At 36.0% G+C, this 24,349-nt stretch overlaps 1 protein-coding gene across 2 annotated transcripts; it reads left to right on the top strand.

Moving 5' to 3' along the window:
- The first annotated feature begins 1,269 nt into the window (after positions 1-1,269).
- anxa5a (annexin A5a) lies at positions 1,270-23,695 on the top strand. 2 transcript variants are annotated; one of them, XM_038307982.1, is made up of 13 exons: positions 1,270-1,425; positions 1,533-1,569; positions 3,011-3,095; positions 8,527-8,621; positions 10,289-10,402; positions 13,959-14,049; positions 14,569-14,648; positions 14,971-15,021; positions 17,422-17,515; positions 18,488-18,583; positions 18,742-18,800; positions 19,820-19,942; positions 22,776-23,695. In XM_038307982.1, exons 2-13 carry the CDS (start codon positions 1,567-1,569, stop codon positions 22,833-22,835), a joined length of 951 nt encoding a protein of 316 aa, XP_038163910.1. In that variant the 5' UTR covers positions 1,270-1,425; positions 1,533-1,566; the 3' UTR covers positions 22,836-23,695. The 2 variants fall into 2 exon arrangements, with proteins under 2 accessions (XP_038163910.1, XP_038163903.1); XM_038307975.1 differs by having other exon boundaries at positions 1,271-1,420.
- The last annotated feature ends 654 nt before the right edge of the window (positions 23,696-24,349 follow it).

Genomic DNA, 24,349 nt, shown 5'->3' with positions numbered 1-24,349 from the left:
CATCCATCCATCTTTGCCTCCCTCCCTCCCTTCCTCCATCAGTCCGTCCCTCCCTCCCTCCCTTCATTCATCCTTCCATCCATCCATGCATCCATCTGTCCATCCCTTCCTCACTCAGTCCTTCCCTTCCTCACTCCGTCCGTCCGTCCGTCCGTCCATCCATCCATCCATCCATCCATCCATCCATCCATCCATCCATCCATCCGTCAGTCCGTCCATCCATCCATGCATCCTTTGGTCCCTGTAAAATCTATTTACCAAGTGCCTAAAGTGTTGCCTGTTTGTTTCTCGCTTATGGGAAAATAAATCCCTCCATAAAATCGTATATGCTTGTTGTTAGCAACCGGTGCATATGTTTACTAAATAAAGGAAACTGGTTTTATGTCAGTCTGGGAGTGTCTGATGGTGAGCTCTGTTACCTGATAATCTCCCAGGTGGTGTTCACACTCTCAAGTGCTCACTTTAATTAAGCTCAGAGAAAAGAGACAGCTATATAGATATGTGAGCTATCCCTTTCCTCTGCTGAGCTCTCCGCTCCCATCAGCAACATTCTGTTTCTGTCCTGTTTGCTATAACACAACTTTAGATTTATTAAGTATTTACCTGCTTGATAAGACGTCAAAAAAGTAAATTATATTGAAAGCAAATTATTAATAGCACCGGTGCGATGAAAAGTTTATGATTTATTATTCAAAATATCAAAAACTTCTTCTGGCCTCTCATTCATCACTCTGAAATATTTAGAAACTGAGATTGATTACCTTCTACTCTGTAAGTATTGTTTTTACATATTACCCTACATACAAGTTAGTCATAAATAATGACTGGTGATATTATTGATTACACGGAATACATTTCCTATATTTTCTAATATGAGATTAGATATCTATATAAAATAAATTCAGTAGTGCCAGCTCTGATGGGAATTGAACTGGAACTTTTTATTTTTATTTTAGTTTAGTATTGCTTATTCCCCTGCAAAAAACAAAAACAAAAAAACATTAACACATATTTTTAGTCGAGGTTTACAATTTTCCTGTCTGTACATTAAATCCACAAATTTTTTTGGGCTTTGCCATATATTATCAAGCTCTTTATGCTCCTGAGCAGAAAAAAGCTGTCTAAGGATTATTCAGGCTTGTTGTGAAACTTGTTGAAGATCTTTACATCTTCATAGGAGCAACACAAATTGTGTTACTGAACAATGGAGGCACATGTTCAGGTATCTTTGACTTTTAAAAGACACAGCAATAAATTTACACATGGGATCGTAACCTCTTGTTTCACTGGTTTGGAGTGAAACACAACACTTCAAGCGGATGAGGTGAATGTTTCTGCTGTGAGGAGGAGCTTTAAAGGAGAAAACACAAGCGTACCTGAGCTTGAGATCATCTGTGAGAAGAGGAAAACACACCTTTTGGTAAGGTTGGAAACATGTTCAGCAATTATTTGTGTTGACTATCATTGAATTAATTGTACACAGGTATAGTTAGTTGTCAGGACAAAATTTAATTTGTTCCTTTGCCTTTCAGTTCAAAATATTCATCATTTCATCCAACGATTGCAATGGTAAGTGCTGTTTTCTATTAGTTGAAAAACTAAAATGATGCGTTTTCTATAGCCAGCCAAAGTCTCATGTTTTATTCCCTTACCTGAGATGAAGAGCAGTGTGTTGTAGTCATACAACAGGGCGAACCGTTATGTTTGACTAATTAACTATATCTTGCCTCTAGAAGGTCATCATCTAATCACCTAAATGTCACTTATATTGGAGGGACTTCCTCATTTTCCAATTTTCTTTTTCTCTAAAACACTCTAAGCCTCATCTCCAGTTTCTTTTAACTGACTGATACAGTTTTGTTTGTTGGCAGAGACGCTCTGTTTCATATGATGTCTATTTCAAACTTGGGTATTTCTACAAAGATGTTCTCATTACTAAAACAGGAGTTTTCCCCTGTTGTATACTTACATTAGCAGAATAGAGAAAATGAGCACCTTCATCTGATACGCTTGATTTAAGATGTTGAGACACTTCAGACTGTGTGATGAGGATAAGTAGCAAGAACTAAGTTTCAAATGGTGACATCGGTCTGATTTGTGATGCATTCCATTACATGATTGTGGAAACACTGTGTAGGCCTGGGTTTGTGTCCAAAAAGGGCTGAAGTTTATAGTTACACAAGCAATGCTTTTTAGTAGAAATCTGAGTGAAGGGGTAAATTCTTTAGCAGTTAAACAAGTTTTTGACCTTCACCTATTTGTAGAAAAATATGTATAATTCACTGAATGTCTTATTTATTTTTGTTTTTTTGTGCTATTTATACTTTCAGTTCTACAATAAACGCACATGAACATAACCCTGATTGTAAGGGACAGGAGATGATATTTTAAATTTGCTGCAGTTAACGAATAGAATTTATTGTTTTTCGTGTAAATTTAATTTTCTCTGTGAAACCATTTTGAACAGAAGTAAAAGTGAGAAAACACCCATATGACCGAACTGAAGATAGAGACCATAAAGGTGATGAGTAATACCTCGGTAAATGGATTTAAAACCAATGAGGGATTTAAACGTCATCACTAATGATCACAAGAGGTGTTGCTAAATCATTTGCAGTAATTTTTTAGCATTTTTACAGCTACAGAATAAACCATTTCTATGGGAGACGTATTATTTCCAATCAGAAAAAGTGCGGGCCTAAAGCTTCTACTCTTTCAGTGTTCCAAATCATAACACAAGAAAACTGTAATATATTTAAAAGAAAGAAAATCACGATTTCCTACCTTTGTTGTGGTAGTTTTAGAAATAAGGATATTATGATAAAAAAATTATATATATATATATATATATATATATATATATATATATATATATATATATATATATATATATATATATATATATATATATATATATATATATATATATATATATATATATATATATATAAAATGCTTGTTGATGTGTCTTGTAAATATTTAAATTCGTCTTACGTTTTGCTATTTACAGGAGTTCAGAGGCAGTGTCAGACCCTATGTTAACTTTAACGCCAAACATGATGCTGAAATCCTTCACAAGGCGATGAAAGGAATTGGTGAGTTTTTAGACATTGAATGCTACTTTGTTTGCTCTTCTTTAGCATGCTAATTGGTGTTGATAAATTCAATTTCATCTTCACAAAAAATGTTTGACGGCATGTTTAATAATTGTTCATTATATTGTAAGGGACCTCAAAATTAAACATTTTTCAACTGACACAAACTTGATTTTCTTCTAACATCAGTTACATTTGCATGTAGCCTCATTTATAAATGTACTTTTATACACAATGGGGTTTTTCTATATAAAATATTGTAGAAAAAAAAAGAAACCCAAAGCAATCATGTCAAGCAGATTTATTTTTACAATGGATGCAAAATCATTATGAAAACAATTTATGCCCATTGGTTACTAATGCAGAAAAAATCGGTATAGACATGAATAAAGTGAGACAGTTTTTTTTTTCCAACCATACATTTGTTAAAGCAGACAGTTTAAAGTAGTCAGTTGTCACCAGTTGTCTGAAGGAAGTGCTAAACAAGAAAAAATGAGATTATTGAGGAGTTTGCAGAATCAGCTAACGGCCAAAACGAGGAAGCAAGATTGTATACAGGAAGAAGCTGGAAAGAAAGCTCCACATGAACAATATTAGAAATGGGGATAAAGATCACAGGCTTCAAGCAGGATGATGATGGACAGAGCCAAGGAACTGAGCACATTCTTCAACAGGTTCAGTTCAGGAACAAGCCTAGTATCCTTCTATCCTGCCAGCAGTCAAATGCCCATCCTGCCCTCCTCTGACCCAAACATTCTCTCTCACACCTCAAAAGTTTTATCTTCCACCACTGTCATGGACCTCCTGCCTCTATGCAGGAGTATAGAGGCTGAAGTATAGAGGCTGATTTATTACTTTTTAAAGCTTACTAGAACTTTTTATTGGAATTTTATATACTATATGATATCTCCACTTTTTGAAAATATCTGAATGTGGCTCACAGATGCTATATATTAAAGGATAAGAAAAACCAACAGCTGAAGCTGGCTGTAAAAAAACCCAACAAACTAGTCACTCGTCCTGATGTCATAGTGAAATTAAACTACATCTTCCTTGGTTCCAAATTTAGCTAATTTAGGCAATTATCAATCTAAAAAGTGAAACACGCTAATTCACCATTATCCTAATTTGGCTATGTCACCATATATTTTCCCCCTTGAATTAAGCCAAAATTCTGTAAAAATGTAGAACATAATATTAAGTGGCTTGTAAAATCAATTGTTTGTTTCGACAGGTACCAATTTCCTCTGAAAGTATACAGTTGAAATAGGTCTGTTTACATCATATATCTCAAAATTATACCATAGAAAAACCAAGCTGGCCCTTGCCAATTTGTTTTTTGATTTTTTTTTTAATATTTACAACATTCCTTTGTCTCATTGGGGTTTGCAGGCAATTTTTAAATCACAAATTGTCTTTTTAAAGTCTTACCAGAGCATTTCAGCCCAGTTAAGGCTTGGACTTTGGCTTTCCCATCCATTCTGTCAGAGATGCAAGGTTGTACTTGGGATCAATTCTGTGTAGCAGTTTCTGTTACCCTTTTATATCAATGAATCATATAAACTGTTAAGGAGCAAGTTTCCAAAAAACCGTGCTTTTGTTAAAGTTAGGAAGTATCCACCTTAATTACATTTTTAACCTGGATTGATATTCAGCAACAGTTGCTTATAAAGATTGCAACCTTTGTCTGTTATAGTCACAATAACATAAACACACATAACTCAATGTCTCAGGCCAACAATCACTAATGGTGTTAACGTTACAATTTGTCCTTGTTATCTCAAAGGCCTTTCATTTTAGCTGTGATCAGACTTGTAGCTCAAGATTGTTGAAAATAATTTTCTTAATTACTTAGGCCTGTTTGTAAAAGTACATGACACCCCAGAAAAAAACACAATGCAGATGAGAACAAAGCACAAAACATGACGGTGTTAAACCTTTTAATGCTGCTCTTTAAAATATGAAATTATAACACAATACGAGACAAAAGCAGTGATTAAACATTCTAATGCTCAAATTTTACCTCATTTACTGAAGATTTATATGCAGATTAATGCAGCGGGGCTTAAAAAGCAGCACCCTAGGGATAAATATAAAAAAACGAAATGCAAGTTGTTCCTTGTGACAAAAACTGTAATATAAAACACAGCAATTTTTGTCAGCATTCATTATATGTTCAAATTCTGCTATGACTTGGACCAGTATTGTTGCTCTGATGTGTGCAGGTGTCAGCATGGTCCTCCCAACAACAATATTACCAGAATAATCTACTTTTCTATTTGCAAAGCTATGCAGTAATGTAATGGCATGACGCAAATATAAGCAATCTTTGAATTCCAAACTAAACTAAATCATGAAAAGAGTTTTCAAATCTATATATGGAGAAACAAATTGCATTTTGCTATATATAATATTTAAGTATCTGGTATTAAATTTAGTTTTATATAACTTTTAGGGTCACTTACTAAACTATTTAAGGTGTTGCCAAATGCCTAAGAGAACCCAAGATTTAGCCAGAGTGCACGGCAGTTAAAAAGTTTATTGAGTTTGTTAGGGCAAAAGACTGAACTGGAGTTGTAGTCAAACAGGCTAGAAGTAGACTTGAGATGGTAGATTATTACAGACCAGCCTGATGGCACAATTTAAGCATGGAGATGATAACTGAACAGCCTTATGGCAGGCTTTAAGCATGGAGATGATAACTGAACAGCCTTATGGCAGGCTTTAAGCAGAGAGATGATAACTGACCAGCCTGATGGCAGGCTTTAAGCAGGGAGATGATAACTGAACAGCCTGAAGACAGGCTTTAAGCAGGGAGATGATAGCTGAACAGCCTGATGACAGGCTTTAAGCAGGGAGATGATAACTGAACAGCCTGATGGCAGGCTTTAAGCAGGGAGATGATAACTGAACAGCCTGATGGGAGGCTTTAAGCAGGGAGATGACAACTAAACAGCCTGATGACAGGCTTTGAGCAGAGAGATGATAACTGAACAGCCTGATGACAGGCTTTAAGCAGGGAAATGATAACTGACCAGCCTGATGACAGGCTTTAAGCAGGGAAATGATAACTGACCAGCCTGATGACAGGCTTTAAGCAGGGAAATGATAACTGACCAGCCTGATGACAGGCTTTAAGCAAGGAAATGATAAGCCTGATGGCAGGCTTTAAGCAGGGAGAACTGAACAGACTGGTGGCAGGCTTTAAGCAGGAAGAACTGAACAGACTGGTGGCAGGCTTTAAGTGAGGAGAATTGAACAGACTGCTGGCAGGCTTTAAGCAGGAAGAACTGAACAGACTGGTGGCAGGCTTTAAGCAGGAAGAACTGAACAGACTGGTGGCAGGCTTTAAGCAGGGAGAACTGAACAGACTGGTGGCAGGCTTTAACCAGGAAGAACTGAACAGACTGGTGGCAGGCTTTAAGCAGGGAGAACTGAACAGACTGGTGGCAGGTTTCAAGCAGGGAGATGACGACTGAACTGCCTTAGTGGCAGGTTTAACGACTGAAAAGGGCCGCACAGTGGTGCGGTCTGTAGTGCCATGGATGGATGGATGATGACTGAACAGCCTGGTGGCAGGCTGTAAGCAGGCAGAATAGAAAGGTGGGTAACGACTGAATAGACTGGTTACTGAACAGGCTGAACAGATTAATGAAGGCATAGGTAGTCTTTGTCATGACCAGAGTTAGAAGCCAAAGAGAATCAATTTGGGCTGGCTATATATAACCACTGGAGTGGAACTCATACAAGCAAGGAGACAACCTGGCAGAGAATGATTGAGAGAGAAGGTATCAATAAGCAGAGTAAAAACTTAGAGAAATGATGATGATTTACAGAGAGAGGTGCATCTGCTCTCTAATTACACATAACAGTGCAGAGTAGAGAACAGCAGTCAGCCAGCCAGCCCAACAACAGCTGAACAGCCCAGAGGCAGGCTGTTGGGTTCATATCATTGTTTTTAATTCTGCCGTTTTGCATTTAAATCATTCAGCTGAAGTCTATATTAAGTACAACGGCAATGCTTTGATCTGAATTGATCATATTGTTGTTCCACAAGCTTTTTTTTTTTAATGGTGTGGTCTCGTTCAACACAAATAAGGTACTTAACACCCCACCCCTTATAAATTACTGAAGATACCACTCCAACCCAGTCCATTCAGCCAATTTTGTAGCCTCAATGAAACTGTGAGACAGTTTAATAAAAAGTGTGGGTTTATACATCAAACAACTAAACATCGGGAGCTTGGACACATTTTATTCCTGTATCACTGTTTCAAAAATGACCTCTCCTTCTACTGAGATATAATCAGGCTGCAGTTAAAGATTCATTTGTTCATTCATTTGGCTCAGGTGTAGAAATTATTTTAGCTAATGCTGAATACTGATAGTATATTCAGCAGAATACTTGTACATCAGTAGATGTTTTGTTCTGACAAAGTTAATATGAAACTTCAAATTACTGTGAGAGTTTATTTTTTTCATCCTATAAACTTTATCAGAAACAACGTGTACAGGTGCATCTGTGGTTTGGCTATTTACTCTATAGTTTTGGCATGAAATATGCCTCTGGTTGATGAACCTCTGGCACTAATCTTTTTCTAAAAAAGAGCATCTATTTTTTTCCCTCTTGACAAATCTGTCCTTCTATGGACCTTACCCCGCTTTTCTGTGTGAATGATATTTGCTTGCTGCCCCTTTGTGATGTTAAACAGCAATTCACCTGTTTGTTATATTTTACTTAATAATGTCTTATGAAGATAAAAAGCCTATGTCCTACAAAGGTCTTTGTTGTCAGAGCATGTTTTTTTTTTAAATTAGTCAGCTGTTTTGGAAAACAATGCAAAGGGAGATTATGATTTATTTATGTTTTATTATATTAATATTTATGCAAAAATATGATGATATTTGCCTTTAATCAAGTGCATTTGATGAGCGGCTGTTACAGTGGTTTTATTAGGAGGCTGAGTAAAAAATGGCATTAGCTACCTGATTGCTTGAATGGCTTTTGTTGAATAAGTAATGAAGTAATAGTGTAAGGTTAATTATTTCTATTATAATCATATCTGTAAAGCCTTAGAATGGGAACCTTTTACTGATTGGTAAGAGTCTAAGTTTAATTGGGGTAGATAATTGTTCCTCCAAAGCCATCAATCCTCTGGCTCAGAATGATAGCTCTGTCACTATTCAAATTGAAATAGTTCTATCAACTACCTCTAAGATTTGAGCACATAAACCCTTTTCGTATAAAAATTTAGCAAAACATTAAGTTAGAAAACTAATAATAATTAGCCACACTTGCCAAAATGGGTGAAAAAAAGTTTGCATTTTTGGTGCATTGTTTCATAGTTAGATGACATCTGTATATTTTACCCTGCCTTAGAAATACAGTGATTATTTTCCAATAAATTTGATTTCTTAAACTATGATACAGGTACAGATGAAGATGTCATTTTCATGGTTCTGACTGCCCGCAACAATGATCAACGCCAGCAGATAAAAGCAGCTTATAAAAAAGCCTATGGGAAGGTGAGTTATGGAAAATGAAATGGAAAACTGCAGCTTACTGGCTGTCACTAACCAATAAATAGGGATAATGTTTTACTCAAGGACCTCTGCATGAACCTGACTTGTGCATGGTTCTTTATTATTTTTTTTTATTTCGCATAAACTACTCTGTCCATGTAAATTAAATGGAGACACATGCTGCCTGGAGCAATTGTGTGCAATTGGCTTTAAAAAAAGCCAGCTGCACACAGCATTGAGCAGCTTTAGAGCTCAAAGCCACACTGGTGCACTTTGTGTTGCCATTGTGTTGATAGTAAAGAAAATAAAAACACGTAATAGGAAGATTATAAATTAAAACGAAACAAAAAAACACGCTTTATCTAATGTTTAGAACCAAAGCCCAGAAAACCTTTAAGGTTAATCCCTCTAAGGTTAATCAATAAATAATATCCCCAATAATATTTTTGTCTTGTATCATTCTCCTGCCGATGTCTAGAAGGAAAGTTTGAAGCCCTGCTGACCATTACTTTGGAGTAAAAACACATTTAGGGAATGCAATCTCCATGGAACAAAGAGCTGTGCAGCTTATTATGAAGGAGCATGGACATCCTGCTTTAATACCTCTTGTTCCATCTTACTGTCAACTTGTTTAATGACCACCTGTGAAAGTTATTATTGGTTTTCTAGGAAACATAATATCTGCCTCAAGTACAAATTGATAAAACAGAGCAGAGTAAAAAATATACATGAGAAAATAGCAAAGTACTCTTTGTAATATCGTTGGTTATTACAGCACTGTATCAAGACGAGGCTGAGCACCTTAATTGGTGTGATATAAAAAAATGCCATAAACTGTTCATTTGGAAGAGCAAAATAAAATTCCTATAAGTTTGGAGTTTTTTTTTTCACTTCTAGGAAATGTAAAATATCATAAATGGCACCGAACAAAAAAGACAGGGTCTCTTATGTATAATTTCTTGCTGTTTTCTTTTTTTTTGCTAAGGAACTCGATCTTTCAGCTTATTGGCCAGAGGCTTGTTTAACTTTTATATAACATATAACAGACTAAATTGCTGTTTCGGTAATTACCATCATAAAGAACAGATATTGAAGCTTCTTTCAACCTCAAAGTTCAACTTCTCTCTAAAATGATCTAGAAACTAGGTCTAAGATCTAGTTTGAAAACTTCTTTTTTATTGTATGACTTTAAACAAAGTTAAAGCTGTCTAGTCTTCTTTTGTTTTACTGATGCATTTGCAAGGTTTTAAAGTTTTAAGGCGTTCGTCATGATCTCCTTCTGCTTTCTTTCTGTCTTGCTCTTACAATTATGGACATTTCTAAGTAAACTGAGCTTGTTATTTCCACACAAAAATGTGCATATATATACTGTATGTATATGTATATATATATATATATATATATATATATATACATATATATACAAATGTATATATATTTATATTGATATTAGCGATGAGATAAATGTATGTTACTGTCTTTCCACATATTGGGGACTTATTACCTGGGTACTCTTTTTTTCAAGTTATGTCTAGACTGCTAACCTGATTATTTCAACCAGTATCAATCATTCTGTCAGTGTGAGTAATACACTATGAGAGCACGTTTCTATACAAATACATTTATTAATGATTCCATTCCTCTTGCTATTATTCATCCCTTGGCGGCAGGACTTAGTCAGTGCCCTGAAATCTGAGATTGGAGGACTGTTTGAGGACTTGATTGTGGCATTGATGATGCCTCCAGTCTTATATGACGCAACTCTGCTGCACAAGGCTATAAAGGTAACTTACAATACTTTTTCAAAAATGCTTCAGTTTGTCCTTATTTCATCTGCAAATCTGTTTCACAGAATCTTGAAAAGAACTACACTGTGTTTATTAAAATTATAATATAGTACAGCTATTTTCCTTCATAAAAAAACTTTTCTTTCTAAAAAGGAATTTGATTTCAAACTAAACCTTTACCTCATTCATAATGCATTGACTAATAAATGAGAAAATTGGTTCACATCTCCATCTTCACCGGTAGTCTGGTTGCAGCTGCTCTCTCTCCCACAGAAGAAATACCGTTGCAGATGTGCTGCTGCAGTAATTTAGTTCATAAATGTTTAAACATGAGCTATAATTCTAAGGGGAAAAGCCAAGAGATGGAAAGTGTATAGCAACCTTCCCTAAAGGTTGAAATTCCAGAATAGTTTAGCATTTGCTGTCTTTACAATCCAGCTGACCAGTAATGATACTTTTTAGATGATAAAAAGTGAAACAGCCTTTTCACATTTCTGATTTACTCTTTGCTCTCAAAGAAAGAAAATGTTCTTATTATTTAGTGGTTCTGATCAAAAGTTCTCCATTGTTATAAAGTATAAAATGGGGGAATTACCAGATTTTCACCACTTTCTGAATCACTTATTTTGTGTCCAAATCTTTATTGTGTCACTATGTGTTATCTTGATCAACTATGGGTTTTCGTAATATGTTGTGTAACACAATTCCCAAAGAATCTGTTTAAAATGGTCTGTTTGATAAGTTGTCTGATTTATGTAGACACAAGGTTATTTAAACTAATTAATCCTTTCCTTATGATTGAGTAGGTCGAAAGTCAGAATGAGATACTTTAATAGGTAAAAGAGTTTCTCTGAAAATGGTGAGAAAATGTCCTGACCTTTTTCTAAGGAAGTATACAAGAATAAATTCTTTTAAATGCATTAAGGAAACAAAGAACTAAGCAAAATACTGTTTGGTGGTAAATAAAAATGCCAAGATATGTAAGATGACAAGACTTCCAGAATGTAGTTAATGTTCTCAAAAATTTAGGAATGTTAGCCTGTTAAGAATATGAAAATAATTGCTACAAACATGCCGGCCAGTTCAGGAATCTTAACCCTTTAAAATTTATTCTCAACCATCCAGAATCATGCAAAGCTCTAAACACCAGTGGAAATCTCCACAGATATAATGTCATCAATTAAAACTAATTGGAGGGTCCATTTATAGCTGTTGCTTTATTAATATGGTATTAATTTACATATCCTATTAAACAATATAATCTCTTCAATGAAACTTGAAGTTACCATGTTGCAGACTGAAATCTGAGAGCTCTTTATGCAAAAATAGATCTGTTTTTATTTTGAATAAAAAAAAATGTTTATTATTGCCACCATTGGCTAAATGTTGTGTCTCAACATTATGCTTTTTCAGTTAAGGGTAGCAAATTTCCTTTTTTAGTCTTTGAAAGTTCTAAACACAAACACCACAACAGCAATCAACTTACTCTGTATTATGCTATTTTCTTAAATAATGTATAAACCAAAAACTAACAAAAAACAGAATTTTAGAATTCAAATAACTATATACCTGTTTCATATCCGCCACTGTAGTAATTATTGGTTTATGTTACAATAAAGTTGGAGACTGATCACTCATAAACACAACATCAAAATGAGCGTAATTCAGATGTTCCTATGATCGTATCAAATTGAATTCAATGCCCTTTAATTCAGTTAATTTTGTTTAAATAGTGCTATTTGACAAGAAATGTTAGCCCAAGACTTCACAACTGTTATCTGTACAGCAGAGATGGGAAGTAACGAAGTACAAATACTTCGTTACTGTACTCAAGTAGATTTTTCTGATATTTTTACTTTACTTTACTACTTATTTTTATGGCGACTTTTTACTTCTACTCCTTACATTTTTACACAAATATCTGTACTTTCTACTCCTTACATTTTAAAAAATTGTCTCGTTACTTTAGTTTTGAATCATTTCAATGGAGTTACCGTTATTATTTTTCACGTCATCAATACCAAATTCAATCTAATTGGATGGGAATCTATGTTGCATTTGACGCACCACTACAAGATGAATCGACAGATTCGGCGGTATTCATTGGCGGCAAATCATTGCAGCTTGGTGGCGGTGGCGTTAGCATAGTAGCATGGACGACGAGATGATTGAAAATGAACACAACGGAGATCTAGTCCTATTGGCAGACATCCATTTAAAATGTAGGCAACGGCATGAAAAAAGTGGTTTCTACTTTTACTTTTATACTTTAAGTAAATTTACAAGCCTGTACTTTGTTACTTTTACTTGAGTAAAGAAGTTTAATCAGTACTTCCACTTTTACCAGAGTATTTTTTAACACAAGTATCTGTACTTTTACTCAAGTACGGAAAGTGAGTACTTTTGCCATCTCTGCTGTACAGACATTAAGACTGTTCTCCCTGCTGCCCTCTTGAAAGAGGCTTTGCAGAATCCGCTGCTGGCCAGCAGGTTCTGGAACAGCTTTTTTCCTGCTGCCATCAGCCTGTTGAACTGTTAAACTCTAAACTGGACTCTGCATCACACTCACAACATTATTTTGGACTACTGGACACAACTAAATGTTATACTGACCTTTGCACGGTATTTATTTCGCAATAGTAATGTTCATTTCGCTGTTGTTCAGTAAGCTGCTTATTTCACTGTTATAAGCTTAACCAATGAAATTTTGTTTTGTATACACTTGGTGTATACAAAATGAAAAAAAGTTTGTTTAAGTCTAAGTCAAACATATCTCTTCCATAAAAGGAAGTCCAGCCCAACGCATTAAATGAGTAACTTTACACATTTATGTCCATCTGAGCATGATGAATTAAATTGCAGCAAAATCATAAAGGATTAACAATCATAAAAACAAAACACTACATACTACACAAAAGCTAAATCTTTAGATTTTTTCTTATGATTATAATAATAATCTACCATCGGAAATAAACAGTATGCCATTATTATTTACTTCTGAAAGGGCAATGGCTGGGTCACAAGATGGAAAACATGATTTACAAAAAAAGACAAAAAAACCCAAACATTCTGCTGACACATTTGGGTAAATCTCTTAACTGCGAATTTTGTCCTATTTTTTCATTGAAGCAACATTCATTTCTTTGGTATATTTAGATTTGCAAATGATTAAAGGTTTGAGGTTTGATATGGCACTAGTTTTAGACAATGAAATTCATCCATCATAAGGTGTCATGTTTATGCCCTGACTGCTTTTTTATTTCTCCCTCTAGCTGCCTCACAACTATTCAGGGTCAGAGGTTGAGCTCGTTTTTCTTTCACAGCCACATCCTAATCTCTTTTCATATACAACATTAATGTTAAAGCTTTTTTTTGTTTATTTTTTTTTTTACATAAAAAAACTATAGATGAAACTGGTTTAATTTTCTGATCAGACATTTACCCTCTTTACAACCCTCTAAAGGCTGTTAGAAAATGCAATTGAGTTGTCTGTAGCACATCTGTCTTGTTATATACTGAGCTCCAGCACATAATCACTCTGTTTGGTTCCCAGGGTGCAGGGACTGACGATGAAGTTCTGATTGAGATCTTGGCTTCCAGGACTGGTGAACAGATTAAAGAAATCATCAAAGTCTACAAAAAAGGTGAAGTAATGAGGCAGACCAGAGCAGAGAAAAATGAGTGTGACTGCAGTCATGTGATATATCAAACCTTCAGAAAATTAGGATATTTGAGAACCTCCATGATAGACTGGTAAACAGTTTTTTAATTTGATTAAATGTTTTTATCAACTTTAGATGACATTTAGGTAGGTTCAAGTAGGTTGGAGTTTAATAGGATTTCAAGTGTGACTGCGTTCAGTTAAAGAAGGCTTTCTCCTCTTGCACAGTAAAACCTCAGATTTTAATGTCTTGCATCATCTTTTTTGTTTTACATCTTTACTACAATCCTATTAGATTAAACACGTGAAAGGAGATACAATTATGATGCCTAAAATCAGAGTTGGCTCTGATCCTAATTACTGCTAATCAATTAATCCAATCATTCTCCTTTTAGCTGTCCTGCAGATTGGAGAACAGTTCACTATTAACTGCCTCCATAAGCAAAGATATGGAGCTATGAGTCTTAGCCTCGTTTGGTTCATTTTCTTATTTTTCTTCCAGAGTTTGGAAACAAACTGGAGAAGGATATCAGCAGTGACACTGGAGGGAGCTACGGTAGACTCCTGGTGATCCTGCTGCAGGTAGAAAGCGGAAATTGCTTGGAGGACTTTCCTGTCATTATAATGAGTGTCCCTGCTGATTTCATTACAGTCATGAAAGCGTTAAGTATGAAGTTGAGAGGTGACTCGCTGTCTGTGTATATGTGTTTTTTTAACCAGTGACAGTAAAGTAATTGCATGGTTCTGAGGCCCTCTCAGAATAATTTAGTCTTTCTGGGTTACTAAAGTTCAAACGTCACTCTAAGCTTATCCACGCTAACCTACTTTTCCCTTCTGTTTGTCACTGTGCCTATCTGCTTCTGCACCTGCCTGTCCCTTTTTCCACCTTTGTTTATGTGCAAAGGGGAGCCGGGAGGAGGGAGTAGAAGAGGACAAAATTGAAAAAGACGCCAAGGTAAAAAAAAAAAAAAAATCCAAACAATATCATCCATCCATCTATTTTCTGACACGCTTTATCCCGAGTAGTGTCGCGAGGTGTGCTGTGCATATCTCCAGCTGTCTACGGGCGTGAAGCGGGGTACACCCTGGACAGGTTGCCAGTCCATCACAGGGCAACACAGAGACAAACATGACAAACAACCTTTCAAGCATGCACTCACACCTAAGGGGAAATTTAGGGAAGCCGATTAACCTAACAGTCATGTTTTTTGACTGTGGGAGGAAGCTGGAGCACCCGGAGAAAACCCACGCATGCTCAAAGAGAACATGCAAATCAATGCCGAAAATATTCTAAAAACCTAGGTATTTTTTGATTATTGATTTTTCTGTTCATTATAAAAGACAAATAAAGCTTTCAAAACATTTTTATGTACAAAATTTTTTCGTTTGCATTATCTAAAACACAAGACCAAAACAACATGTACATTACAATAAAAAAAAATGTGAATGAGATATTTAATGATCTATTCATCAGGCTAATTGTCTCTACAAAGGCAGAAATTTTGCAGTTTAATGTAAAAAATTCAACTTTTAGAGCAGCAAATTTTTTTTTGCAACGTGCTTGCAACAAAAAAATGCTTGCAAGCAGCATTTTTTTTTCAGCGTTTTTCTTTTCCTTTTGTTTTTTTGTGCTTGTGTGTTTTAATGTTTCCATAACACATCAGTTTTGCAGGCTATTAATGAGTGCAAAACTTTTTAGTTATGTGCCAGTCTTCCCAGAGACAAATGCTTCAGCAAATCAACACTAAGCTCTTTGCTCAGGTTATACGATGCTTAAAGAAAGTGCTGCAAAACCAAGAGCTCCATTTCACAGGCCTCAGCTAGCAATTGAATTTTAAGGATTCTGGCAGGAGAATTTGGGAAAGAATGAACATGACCTACTGAGGAAAACTATAAAACTAGAGGGTCTTAGGTGTAAAAAGTTGCATCTAAATAAACCAAAAGATTTCTGGTACAAACAGCTCATCAGCAAAAACATAATATCAGTTATCAAGAAGAATGGTGGAGGGATGATACTTTAGGCTTGTTCTGCATCCACTGGACCTGAGCGCCCTGCAGTCATTGACTTGATTACAGAACCATCTGTACATAATTAATTCTTCATTAAACTGCAGGACCATCTGTCAGACCACAGAACTTTGACCCAAACCAGGACATAAATTGGACAAAGTGTTAGAGGGCCAAAGACAACGCCAAATTTAACAGAGAAGTTAAATAAGACAATAATTAGTCTTGCAATTAGCCAATAAACACCAGATCTCAATCTGTTGAACCTGAAGTTGCAGCATGATAAAAGAAATGCAAATAAGCAAGCCTGTGTGCAGACATCAATAAACTGAAAACAAAAAACCTAGGTGGCAAACTTCCTCCACAGCAGCAAAAAACATGTATAAAAATGTTTTTGTTTCAGATTATTTAAGCATGAAAACTGAATGCTACTTCTCCCTGCTTAGTTCTGATTCTGGTGATGCAGGGTAGACATCATATTCCATAACTGCACCTGTTCTTGCATTTTTAAAGAAGATTAGTTGTGAACACAATCAGCTGCATAATAATTCAATATAGTTTGACTTTGTGCGACATTCCCACCTAACTACGCAGATAACAGAAAGTTATTAAGCCCTATGACAACACAAGTTTCAATAGCAGACTCCTCTGACCTACTGGGAAATTCAGAAACATCTCAGCATTATTTAGTGACAGTTTTGACATCTGTAAACAGGCAGCATAAACAACTTTGAAAAGGAGAGAAAACAGAGGCATTTACTAAGCAGCAGTTCAATGGCCAGCATACCAAATTAGAGATTAATTTAAATTCCGTAATCCTCTTTGTCAACATGTTGTTCTCTGAGGTGTAGAGAGGCTAAAGGCCAAGATTTACTTCAGCAGGATTCATCTATTGAGCTGCCACTGTTGAAGTGACATATGATTAACTTTCACTGAGAGAACATCTTGTTTAAAAGTAATTTCTCAGTTTTGATATTGAGCTGTGAATTGGGATCTAACGTATAAAACCTTTTCACAATGTATCTGTAAAAACACATACTTTTTTTAACCAAACCATGCAACCTAACAAGAACACCAGAAGATTCATTGTGTTCATTATATGATCTTAGTATATCCTCCTTTCTATATTATAAAATGTGACTTAAGATGAGATGAAGATAGTAAACCTAGCATTATGCTGCAGAAAAATGAACCTACGGCTAAGAGTTTGTAACAGCAGAGAAGACACTGAAATACTTATATTATCAGGTGTTTTACATCAGTGCAAAGCCCTTTATTAGTGCTGTCACACCGGCTCTGCCAGGTGGCTGCCTATGTGTGAAAACATGAGTGTGTTCTGCCATTACAGGACCTGTATGCTGCTGGCGAGGGCAAGTTTGGCACAGATGAGGAAAAATTCATCACAATTCTTGGCAACAGGAGCTCAGAGCATCTCCTGAAAGGTGAGTGTTAGCTTTGATGGGATGTTGTAGGCGACAGTGGCGTCGGATGCAGGAGGTTGCCCTGCATCAGCTCTGGCTTTCAGTGTCGTTGTGTCTTTTGGTAAGACACTTCACCTGCCCTGCCTGTTGATGGTGGTCAGAGGGCCCAGTGGTGCCGGTGTACTGCAGCCCGCTATTGTCAGTGAGCCCCAGGGCAGCTGTGGCTACAATGTAGTTTGCCACCATCAGTGTTTGCATGAATGGGTGAATGACTGAATGTAGAGTTAAGCGCTTTGGTCAAGGCTCCAGACTTGAGAAAAGCACTTGGTGTATAGGCCATTTACCATTTGATCCCAGCATTAGAATTTGACAGAAAAAACAAAACAAAACTGTAGATTAGTTTGAAGTATCCAGAAGTCAGCAATAGCACAGAGATTAACCAAGTGTAATAATGCGAGATAAACAACATTCTCTACCTCACATGCTCTCCGCTGGGGCAGATTTTTTTTTTTAACTGCAGACGCACTAAAAAAAGTTTAAGGTAGTCTAAGGTTGTGATCCAACTGATTTTTTTTTTTTACTTTATTTCCTGCTTTTAAAATGTTTTTATCATTGCTTGCCTTTATTCTGCTTTTATTTTCATTCCCTTTTATTATTTAATTTATGTAAAGCATTTTGAGTTGTCTTGTACTATACAAATAAATTGCCTTGGAGGTTCAGTTTTCTGCTCATTTTAGATGTGTCTCCGCATCAACACACCTGAGTCAAATAATGAGGTAATTAGCAGGGCTCTGTAGGATGTGACTGCATGCAGAGGAGGTGTTGCAGCCATTTGATCCAGGTATGGAAGCAGAGACGCATATAAAATGTGAAAATAATGAAAATAACAAAAAAATATATATACAAGTAGATTTAAAACGACTTCACTGCTTCACTGATTTTGAATGTTTCATTCCTGCAGTAACATTAAACTGACAGTGTGTCTTTTACTAGTGTTTGATGAGTACAAGAAGCTCTCTGGCTCTGACATAGAGGACAGCATTAAAGGAGAGACCACAGGGAATCTGGAGGACTTACTTCTCGCCGTTGGTAACATGCGCTATTTCTGTTGGTTTAGATGCATTAACAAAAATAAACATTCCCTCTTGATTTTACATATTTAAGCAACATAATCATCTTGACACTTTAACAAAATTTTATCCTGATTCTTTTTAAAATTCTGTCTCTTTGTCATATTTATTCTGCAGTAAAATGTATCAGAAATGTCCCTGGCTTTTTTGCTGAGAGTCTCTATAAATCAATGAGGGTAGGTACCGCTGTTACACACAGAAACAACAAAATATAACTCCCACTTGCTCCCTATTTTCTGACTGCAAACTGAAGGACCAGTTGCAAATCAAACAGTAAAAATGATTTTTTTTCTCCCTTCTCATTGCTGGTCAACCTTCATTTCAACTCTCCACAAGACAGTCTAGAAGTGTGTTTTATTAGCTCTAGTTTTATATAAAACCTTTATTTATCCAAAAACATCTCATTTTCAAAGGGAACGTAACATAATACATGCATTATTCACAGATATTAGTTATGGATTATTCTGGAATAGACACATTTTTATCCACAAGACGGAACATTTGCAAATAGTTTCAAGCATCCAGGGATGTGCAAAGTCTTATATTTTCCTTGACATCCATACATTTTATATCCAGGTTGTTTTACTTTCTTTTAATCTTTTGAATTATTCTTGACCTGGCTGTCTCAATCTCATTGGATGCTATGTATTTGAACGTTGGTTGCTTTATTAATTTCTTAATCAGACTGTTGCTGTCAAACCTTCGACAAATCAAGGGTTGGATCCTAATGTGTCTAAGAATTTACAACAACAGTCTGATTAGGAGAGAATTACTTATACAAATCATTTAAATACTAATCAAGAACACGTTATATTTTAACAGAAAGATGAGGAATCAACATCTTTCTCAAGTCTCCCTGCACTTACTCTGTGCAGTTTGGAGTCATGGGGTATTTCTCCCATTTAATAGGAAGTGTTATGCACAAAGAGGCTTGGGTATGGCATGACATTTTTATTTGTGTTTCAATAAAAGTGGGAATTGCTTAATTCAAGTTTGTTAAGATCAGAAACAGCCTTATTACCTTATTCCTTTAAGGAAAAGAAAAATAGTAAATGATGTATAACAAAATTTCGAAAAAGGACTGTTTTTCTTTAAGTATTGCATCTAATCTACTAAACCAAATAAACATAAATACATTTTAAATAAATGTACCCATCTTAATATTGCCTATCTCTTTTGATTATTCTATATGAAGCGAGCTGGAACTGATGATGGCTCCCTGATGAGAATAATGGTGTCAAGGAGTGAGGTGGATATGTTGGACATCAGAGCAAACTTCAAGAAGATATATGGACAATCTCTTTACTCTACCATCCAGGTACTAACCATGAGAATTCAAAACCTTTATGTAATTTAGATTTTAAGTAAGTACAGAATATATTTTAGTAGTCCAAAAAGACTGCAGGATGTTTTTCTTATATATTTCACCTTGGCTAAATGCACCCATCAATTCTTACTGCATAGCTTTCCTACTATTCACATACAACAAAGTGAATTAATCTTTTCCCCCAGACCAGATGTTCCCATAGAGAAGAATTATCCCTCTGTTCTTGTAACCTCCCCCCAAATCTCCAAGACAGAATAGATAAATATGACATTTGAAAATATCTTTTGAATAAACATGACCAAGTGTATTCTCAATCATGCTCTTATATTTTTCAATGAAATAAAGCCATTATATTGTAAGTTATCCTCTGTTTATAAAAAAAGAAAACATTGATAGCTTTCAAAAAGAATTCAAAAAAAGCTTTTTCACATGAACAAAGTGTTCTCACAGCTGGCTTTTTGTGTCAGTCACTTTTATTAGAAACCATAGCTGATGATGGTTTTTATTCCTGAACACTCATTGCCCCCATTATTCCATTCTATCCAAAGTAATTTAAATCATATGTATTTTTTGCTGCTACTATATAAGAGTAGCTGCTACAATTTCTAACGTTCATGGATTTTACATAAATTATTTAGATCTTTTCTTAGGTTAACAATCTAGTGTCTGAACCCAAAAATAAAAGTGATAGGAATTTATGTCTTATAAATTACAGGCTGAATCATAAAATTATGCATTTAAATATATGCTGCAAATAAGTAAACTGGCTGTGATGAAACCTCAAACAACATTATCAGCAGATTAAATCTTAGAAAATAGGTTGAACAATGCATTAGAATTCAGGAAAACAATATTTTTCTACACATAATATCTTGGAGGCTTTTCTGTCTGGTTTTAAAACACCACAGCACAGAATCTGCCCAAGCCAGAGTTTTTATAAAACATTTTTGGCAAATTATTCAGCTAAATATGCAGTTCTTGTTTGGCCATCCTGTAAATTATGTATTTTTTTTTACACTGTTTGCAGCACCTAGTCGGTATACTGTACATGGTACTGCATTGAAATATCAAAAATTTTATTTAACCATTGTTAAATTGCCACATTCTGAATTCTCCTCTAATTTATGGGGTTCCACAGGAAGCTGTTCTAGGTCCCTTACATAAGAAACCACAATATCCTTTTTTGTTGTTATGCTGATGGCAGTTAGATATAAAAGTCAATAAAATAAGACAATCCTCTTAATAAACCCATGTTTTTTTGTGTTAAAGATATAAAAGACTTTAGTACCTTGAATTTCAATGATAAAAAGAAAGAGGGGATCTTGTTTAGTCATAATAGTTAATAGTTATCTTCCTGGTGATTTGAGCTCCTTGGGATCTCATAGAAAGCAAACAGTTTTTAATTTAAGTTTTAAAATGGACAGTTATTATGAATTCAATTCCCAGGTTGGAGCAGTTCATTGTTTTTTTTAATCATTTTAGGCAGCTGGGAAAAAACTGTTTCTCCCAAAATAAAGCCTTGAGACAGCTATTCCTGCTTTGATTATAAACCACATTGACTACTGCAAATACCTTTACATTAACCTCAACCAGTCCTCTCTGAAACCCCTCCGGTTGGTTTTGTCAGGATTTGGTGTTGGTTTGGAGGACCCAAATGCAGAGGCAAGTAGGCAGAGGTGAATTTAGGTGGGTTTAATGAGGTTTACAAGAACTGAGGCAGGAATAAAAAAATCCAACAGAAATAACAGACGAACCAGAACCAGGGAGACATCAGGGGAAAACCAAACTCTAGGAACCAGGGAGAGACGAGGTACGCAGACAGACGTTAGACGAGGATCCAGCAAACAGGAACTGAAGAGGGAGGCTTTTAAAGGGGACAGAGACAAAGAGAGGGCTAACGAGGGGATGGAAAACAGGTGAGGGCAGAGCAGAAAACAGAGCTAGGGAAAGAGGACACAAGAGGGCAGCAGAGGACAACAAATGGAAAACTAAGACTTTGACAGGTTTAGAATTTAACTCCCAGGCCTCTAGCTGGAATTGAATTGGGAGAAGTCAGGAAGTTGTTGCCTCACTGCTTTACCCTCCTGCTTAATGCCTCCGCCATTAAAAACAGTTAGAATCCATCCATCCATCCATCCATCCATCCATCCATCCATCCATCCATCCATCCATCCATCCATCCATCCATCCATCCATCCATCCATCCATCCATCCATCCATCCATCCATCTTCTTCCGCTTATCCGAGGTCAGGTCATGGGGGTAGCAGCTTCAGTAGGGAGAAAAAAAAATAAAAAAATTTAAACTTTCATTTAAACTTTTCATTTTCAATGAGTCAATGGATTTCAATGCATTTCTATAGTTTTGTTGCAATGTTATGGTTTTCTATGTGCTGAACTTTGTTGCAGCTGTGGTTGATTTAAAGTGCTCTATAAAGTGCTCTTGATGCAAATAGTAGCAGTAATTATACACAAATTCTTGTTTGTCAACCGGAGTGGAGGCTTAAATATACAAATACACATATCAAGAACTTATCCTCCCAGATGTGAAACAGTTGTTCTGCTTCTGACAGAAAGGATGCAAGCAGTGTGAGTTTCTGTCTTCTGCTGAAAGGCACATCACCATGTGGAGAGGAGGAGCAGGAGATCCAATCATGGATCCTCACCCACACACATGTCACATTGCGAGTCATTGTTAAATCCAAAATGTCTCATGTCTCTACAAAAAAAAACACACTGAAGAGAAATTGATCAATTTCAACACAAAAGGAAGAAATATTTCTGCCTGTGACTAAAAAAAGGGTTCCACATCTTTTCTTTTTGCAGGAGGACACAGCAGGGGACTACCAGAAAGCGTTGCTGTACCTCTGTGGTGGGAAGGATTAATCGTGTTTAAGGGATGAGCTGCTCTGAGACAGTTCTACTCACACAGAATAAGATATCGATCCATTTTCTTCTTCCTTCTCTAATTTACTGTTGATTAAATTAATGCAAATTACAAATGAATCACCAGAAAGCATATCAGCTCTGTTAATATCGGAAACAACACACTTCAGCAGACCCTCTTCAATGTTTAGAGGAGATGCAAGCTTGATTCTAATATGAAAAATAATATTTATTGTGTTGTAGATTATAATGGGTTACTCTAATACAAGTCAAGTTCTCATCAATGACAATTCGGTACCTAATTTGTGCTCATTGTAAATGTTAAATTAGCCCACAAAAAAAAGAATACTCCTGATCAATTATTTAGGCAACATGTCCACACCACTGCTGCTGTCATTAATTACAAATGAGATACTGATCCAGAAAAGAAACCTAAGCCTGCTCTCAGTAATCAATACGTAATAGGAGGGCATTACACACTTGTTGACTTAAACAAGGATCTTTTCACGAAGGCCCCATGTGTTAACAATCCGTAGAAGATGACAAATGTTCCAGGTCACTGAAGCTAAACCACAGGGTGGCAGCAAAGTTTAGCATCCCCAGTATCTCACCACATTGATCTAAGGAACATAGTTTGGTTCTTTACTCAAAAATTGTACAAATTTTATTTTATATCTTATGGAAAGATCTTAAACCAAAGTACGGTCTATTTTTTTTTTCTTAAACCTGGTTTGTAAAAATCCTACCTTTTTACGTATGTCTGAATGTCCTGTTTGTCTATTTTTCCACATGTTATAGTGACTTTCAAATCTTATGTATATAACCTTTTTGAACTGTGCAATAAACAATATGAAACCCCTGCACAAGGTTTCAGTAATGCTCTCTGTCACTAAAACACCTTTTGAATTTTTTTTCAGAGCCCTGTTGACCTCTTTTCTATACACACATATAATGCTTGGTTGATATATATGTCCTGCTCATAATACTTCAAATAAATGCCACCCCTACACCATTACGTACCCACTGCCAAACAGATCATCCTGAACGATGTTGCAGGTAGCAGATTGCTCTACACAGTATACTCAGACTCTGTCATGTCTGTCAGATGTGATCAGTGTGAATCTGCTTTCATCTGTGAAGAGCACAGGGTGCCATTGGTGAATTTTCCAAACCTGGTGTTCTCTGGCAAATGCCAAGTCATTTTGCAGGGCTCTGGCAGTGCCTCTCCTTTTCCTCCTTGCACAAAGGCAGAGGTAGCGGTCCTGCTGCTGGGTTTTTTAGTTCTTACAGCCTCCTCCACATTTGCTGGTGAACTGGCCTGTTTCCTGGTAGCACCCCCAGCTTCTGGACACTACAACAGACACAACGACAGACACAGTAAACCTTCTTACCACAGCTCACACTGATGTGCTGTCCTGGATGAGCTGCACAACCTGAGTCAATTGTATGGGTTGTAGAGTCTGTCTTATGCTACCATGATTTTGAAAGCACCATCAACATTCAAAAGTGACCAA

This window comes from Cyprinodon tularosa, unplaced genomic scaffold (genome assembly GCF_016077235.1).
Source record: "Cyprinodon tularosa strain WSP-4 unplaced genomic scaffold, ASM1607723v1 ctg117, whole genome shotgun sequence".
NCBI lineage: Eukaryota > Metazoa > Chordata > Actinopteri > Cyprinodontiformes > Cyprinodontidae > Cyprinodon > Cyprinodon tularosa.
The sequence above is the reverse complement of the archived record's forward strand: the minus strand, read 5'-3'. Positions and strand labels throughout refer to the sequence as shown.